The sequence below is a fragment of the Camelina sativa genome, chromosome 3, assembly GCF_000633955.1.
Source record: "Camelina sativa cultivar DH55 chromosome 3, Cs, whole genome shotgun sequence".
In the NCBI taxonomy this organism is placed as follows: domain Eukaryota; kingdom Viridiplantae; phylum Streptophyta; class Magnoliopsida; order Brassicales; family Brassicaceae; genus Camelina; species Camelina sativa.
The window spans coordinates 13,515,710-13,521,709 of NC_025687.1; the positions used below are offsets into that span (position 1 = coordinate 13,515,710).

At 38.4% G+C, this 6,000-nt stretch overlaps 2 protein-coding genes across 2 annotated transcripts; both read right to left on the reverse strand.

Moving 5' to 3' along the window:
* On the reverse strand, positions 1,336 to 2,587 carry LOC104776944 (zingipain-2-like). Its single transcript, XM_010501125.2, has 2 exons — positions 2,137 to 2,587; positions 1,336 to 1,916 (listed from the first exon to the last, which is right to left on the reverse strand). The coding sequence occupies exons 1-2, from the start codon at positions 2,585 to 2,587 to the stop codon at positions 1,336 to 1,338; spliced, it is 1,032 nt and encodes a 343-aa protein (XP_010499427.2).
* Positions 4,544 to 5,785, reverse strand: LOC104778934 (zingipain-2-like). Its single transcript, XM_010503338.2, has 2 exons — positions 5,335 to 5,785; positions 4,544 to 5,130 (listed from the first exon to the last, which is right to left on the reverse strand). Exons 1-2 carry the CDS (start codon positions 5,783 to 5,785, stop codon positions 4,544 to 4,546), a joined length of 1,038 nt encoding a protein of 345 aa, XP_010501640.2.

Below are 6,000 nucleotides of genomic sequence, written 5' to 3' on the forward strand. Positions count from 1 at the left end.
TTAATGCTCCATATTTGGCTTGTGTGTGCTCTGTAGACAACTTCACCTCGCCTTTGTCTTTTCGCTCACCTGTAATTGCTATGTTTTATCTTTAGTCTCCCATTTGGTTCGTTTCCTTTCTAAGAAGAGGCTCTTGTTGTGTGAAGTTTATGCTTGTCTCTGCTTTAGATCTTTCTGCTCTTAGGTGGAAGTTGTTGGTGATGATCACTTTTGTAGATGAGTGTCGTTCTTGTTCTTGTATTTGAGACTCATCGAGTTCGTTTGTCTCACTCCTTGTCTTTGTGGTTCCGAATCTGAACGATGTCGGTTCGCTTTTATGCTAACTAGGCTCTCCCTTGACGCACCAGTCGTCTATGCCGCATCTGGAAGTGTTTTATGAGGTTCTGAATTGGGTCTTTACTTGTCAGATTATGAGGTCATGGTTCTTGGTTTCGAGAGATATTCTCTCATTGTGATATGAGGAGACATTTTTGATCGATGTGGTGACCGTGGGCAACATTGGTAAATCTCATTCCCAGGAACTTCAGAAGAATAGATCGATTTGGTTGTTTAGAACTAGTTTTTATCTTTTGGGTTTTATTGTTATTTTGTCTCTTGTTCTTAGTTTTTGGTTTCGATCTCTTTCGTTTTTGTTATCAAGCTTCCTTTTTGTAGTTTTAGTTGACTCTAGGGACTTATCTGTGTTTGTTGGCCTAGCTTCCCTTGTTTTAGGCTTTAGACTACGGAGATATATCGTTTTTCCGCCGACAAAGTTGTATTTCTCAGTGCAACATTCCAAGTATTATCAATGTAACATTAGACGACCCAAAAAAAAAGAAAACTAAGTAACGTTAAAAGAAAAAAAAAACTCAAATTTGTAATTTTTGTGAAGTGCACAGATCCATGCTTACAACTACACGGAGCAAATCACACAAAGGAATTAAAACTAAGCCAAAAAGATCTAAAACAGAGTTGTGGCATATAACATTCCCATCGAATGAAGAGAAATCCACCAAAAACAGATTTATCTTAAAGTGATAAAGTCTAACAGAATGTTGGAGATCGCGACATGCCAACAAACTTGTCATCGGGAATCGTATTTTCCGAACAAACAGTTTTTTTCCATAACCTGTTTTAGAAGTTGTTTTCACCATATGATTCAATACAAACAATAAAATCGATTTCTTAAAATTCGCTAAAGCCACCATAGCGAAAAGAGGTATTTCTTTCAAAGGGGTACATAGATATGGAGAAATAAATGATTGTTACATGCTACGCGTTTCGATGTAGATTTAGACAACATCTAAACAATATTATATGATTACTTCAATATAAATCCTCTATTAAGTGAATCAGTTATGCAACAGGATAAGAAGCATACTGAGCTAAACCACACATGCCTTGAGGCCACTCAACATCTCTACGAAGCCTAATGTAACCATTCTCTCCCCAAGTCTTACCCCAAGAGTTCTTAGCCAACCAGTACTTGATCCCTTCCGGGCTCGTGCCGTACCCAACTAACGTCACTGCATGATTCACGCTAATACCACAGTCGCGCGCATTGTACACTCCCCCTTTGTAATGAAAGAAACCAGTCCCGGCAATGCCCACTGAGACAGGCTGTCCTGATACGGCTTGGAGTAACGCACGTTCGTTGTTGCTTGGAACGTATCTCAACCCTCTGATTACTGCGGCGGGTCTAGCTTTGGTCTGGCACTGGCCCTCTTTCCCATGGAAAGGGTATTCATTTTCTGACGCAATGCCTCGGTTTTTTATTATGTAATTAAAAGCTTCGACTACTGTTCCGCCCTTGCAACCCTGGTTATGCTCTCTGGCGCAATCTAGAAGTTGTTGTTCGGACAATGATACAAGGTTTCTTTGGGCAATCTTTGTCAGACCTTCCACCGCTGCAATCGATGAGAACGCCCAACAACCTCCTGCCCATGCATATATATATATATATATATATATATATATTGGTTACTTAATTTACAAAACAAATCTTGTATTAATTACTCTAAACTTAGATTGATAATCCTAACTTGGGGATCAAGCTGCGCATGTGAAATGTGTATAATTGTCACATTAAATGACTACTTAAACCAGCTATATGTGTAGTGACTGTTTATATTATAATCACAATTACGACAAGCTTACCACATCCTCCTTGGGATTTAACCGGTGTCACAGCTCCTTCCTTTCTCCAGTCTTTGCTTGTGCTGACGACATCACTGACGTTCCAATTCCAAGATGACATCGTCTCATCAACCACTTCAGATGGTGAAGTTACATTAACGTCCCTAAGACCGGTGTGGGTGGCAAGGAACTCCTCTTCGGTCCAATCCGTGAACTCATTGACACCAAGCTCGTAGCTTTGATTTCCCATGTTGTTGAAGTTTTCGATGAATTTTAAGTTTTTACTGAACACTTCAAGCCTCCTTTGTTTCTCGAAGTCATCATCATAAACTCGAGAAAATTTAAGCATCCATTGCTGGTGGTAATCAACAATGGATGGCTCGTTCAAAGTGATACGAGATGTAGCTTGAGAGATCCTTAGATCCATGGTAAACATGATTAGTACCACAAACTTAAACACTACTAAAACCATTTTCGGGTTTGCTGAATAAAAGAATTAGAGTAATATGAAAAAATCACGTTTACTAGTGAAGTGAAGAAGTGAAGAAGTGAGAATAAAAAGTAAGGGTATTTTATAGAGTGAGGAATGTGAGTTGCTAGTTGCTATGATGGAAGCAAATGCAAGTTGACTCTATTGTGGTGATGCTATAGAAAGATATCAAGAAGGTCATTAAATTAATAAGAATATTATCTATATTTATTGTTTAGATTTTTTTTTGTATTTGTTTCCATCTAATTTAAGAATATTATCTATATTTATTGTTTAGATTTCTTTTTGTATTTGTTTCCATATAATTTAGGAATCTCTTCTACTACATATATATATATATTGTAATTATGTAATTATTCTATATAGATTATGATTATGAATTTATAGAGTGAATATAATTCGATCAATATAAATTTGTCATCACCTTTAATACTTCATTGACTAACTTTTTGGAAAAAAACTTAAAAGTATTTCATCTATTTTTTATTTGGACATTTAATATCTCATATTTTTTATTTGAATAAAATATCTCATTTAAATATGGTTTAACTAAAAATATTTTATCTTTATCTTATTGGTAAATTCATATCCACGATTTAACATCCGATAACATGCCTTACAGAACCACTTGGTGGTGTTAGTTTTGAAATTCACGTTTTCAATAGATAAATAAGATTTATTTACAATATATTGAATCAGGTTGGCGTGGTCTAGTGGTAATTGGTAGGATCCATTCAGACATCAGCTTCGGGGTTTGATACCCAAAAGTTGCAGTTTTTTTCCCTTTTTTTCTTTCTTTGCACGCTCCGAAAGAACCTTTGAGATGTCTAATGTGAGCTCAAACTAGGTTTGGAACGGAGCCTTCCTGGATTGGAATTAAGGAATAGCCAGCAGAGGCACACCACTCCGACATCTCATCGTTGTTGTTGATGGTCGAATCTCCGCTGGTATTTTTCGTTATTTACATCTGTTTAGTTTTGGCGGTTCAGTTTTCTACCCAGAAGAAGAGAATGAAGATCAAATGTTTGGTTTAAATGGGTAGATATAGAAGATGATGAACATCAAAAGGACTTAAGAGAAGTTTCACTAAACAGATGAAGTGACGGCTGGATTCGAGAACAGATGAAGTGACCGGCTGGATTCGAGACAATACCCTGCGAATGGTTGAAGTGACAGCTAGATTCGAGACGGTACCCTGAGAATTCAGGGTTTCAAGGTTCCCAGCATCTGAGATGTTCTACTGGGAGAGGGTTGCACCAATGACATCATCATTGGATACTGGAGACATTGTTCGGGTTATTTGAGAAGCTTCGAAGATTTTCCTTACGAGAGAAGTAGCTTGAGAACTTAGCTTCCCCACAAACATCGCCAATTGTAAAAACTAGGTTTCACACAATGATTTTTTTTTGATGGAGAAAACAAATTCACTTATAAGCTCTCTCAAAGAAATCGAATCAAAGCTAAGAAAATTAAAAGAATTGAAATCTCTTGGAAAACAAGTTAGGGTTTTTGTATCAATTGATGGATGCTTTACAAGGAAGGGGATACCCCTTTATTTATATGGTTTCCTAGATTCAAAATATATCCACTTTCCTAACAAATTGAACTAAAATTAGGAAATTTTCCCTTATTCGCGAGGTCGGTCTTTAGGCGATTTGGGAACTCGGCTACTTGCTCTTGAACTGGGCCTTTCGATCTTGTTGGTCCTTCATTCGAAGGTTGAATTCGACGTTGGGCCGAATTCCCGGATTGGTTAACGGGTTTGTTTTCCGGTTTAGACCGGTTTGTCGGGGGTGCCAATTCCCGCACCAACAGTATATATATATGGAGCAATAAATGATTGTTACATGCTAAGCTCAAGTTTCGATGTAGATTTAGGTAACATCTAAACAATATTATATGATCACTTCAATAAAATCCTCTAGTTAACCGAATCAGTTACGCAACCGGATAAGTAGCCCACTGAGCTACACCACACATGCCCTGAGGCCACTCAACATCTCTACGAAACCTAATGTAACCATTCTCTCCCCAAGTATTACCCCAAGAGTTCTTAGCCAACCAGTACTTGATCCCCTCCGGACTCGTGCCGTACCCAACTAACGTCACTGCATGATTCACGTTAATACCACAGTCGCGCGGATTGTACACTCCCCTTTTGTAATGAATGAAATCGGCCCTAGTCCCGACAATGCCCACTGAGACAGGCTGTCCTGATACGGCTTGGAGTAACGCACGTTCGTTGTTGCTTGGAACGTATCTCAATCCTCTGATTACTGCGGCAGGTCTAGCTTTGGTCTGGCACTGGCCCTCTTTCACACGGTAAGGGTATGCATTTTCTGAAGCAATGCCTCGGTTTTTTACTATGTATGTGAAAGCTTCGACTATTGTTCCGCCCTTGCAACCTTTGTTATGCTCTCTGGCGCAATCTAGAAGCTGCTGTTCGGACAGTGATACAAGGTTTCTTTGGGCAATTTTTGTCAGACCTTCCACCGCTGCAATCGCTGCGAACGCCCAACAACCTCCTACCCAAGCATATATATATATTGGTTACTTAATTTACGAAACAAAACTTGTATATTAATTACTCTAAACCTAGACTGATAATCCTAACTTGGGGATCAAGCTTCACATGTGAAATGTGTATAATTGTCACATTAAATGACTACTTAAACCAGCTATATGTGTAGTGACTGTTTATATTATAATCACAATTACGACAAGCTTACCACATCCTCCTTGGGATTTAACCGGTGTCACAGCTCCTTCCTTTCTCCAGTCTTTGCTTGTGCTGACGACATCACTGACGTTCCAATTCCAAGATGACATCGTCTCATCAACCACTTCAGATGGTGAAGTTACATTAACGTCCCTAAGACCGGTGTGGGTGGCAAGGAACTCCTCTTCGGTCCAATCCGTGAACTCATTGACACCAAGCTCGTAGCTTTGATTTCCCATGTTGTTGAAGTTTTCGATGAATTTTAAGTTTTTACTGAACACTTCAAGCCTCCTTTGTTTCTCAAATTCATCATCATAAACTCGAGAAAATTTAAGCATCCATTGCTGGTGGTAATCAACAATGGATGGCTCGTGCAAAGTGATACAAGATGTAGCTTGAGAGATCCTTAGATCCATGGTAAACATGATTAGTACCACAAACTTAAACACTACTAAAACCATTTTCGGGTTTGCTGAATAAAAGAATTAGAGTATTATGAAAAAATCACGTTTACTAGTGAAGAAGTGGAGAAGTTAAGAAGTGAGAATAAAAAGTAAGGGTATTTTATAGAGTGAGGAATGTGAGTTGCTAGTTGCTATGATGGAAGCAAATGCAAGTTGACTCTATTGTGGTGCTGTTATAGAAAGATATCAAGAAGGTCATCAAATTAATAAGA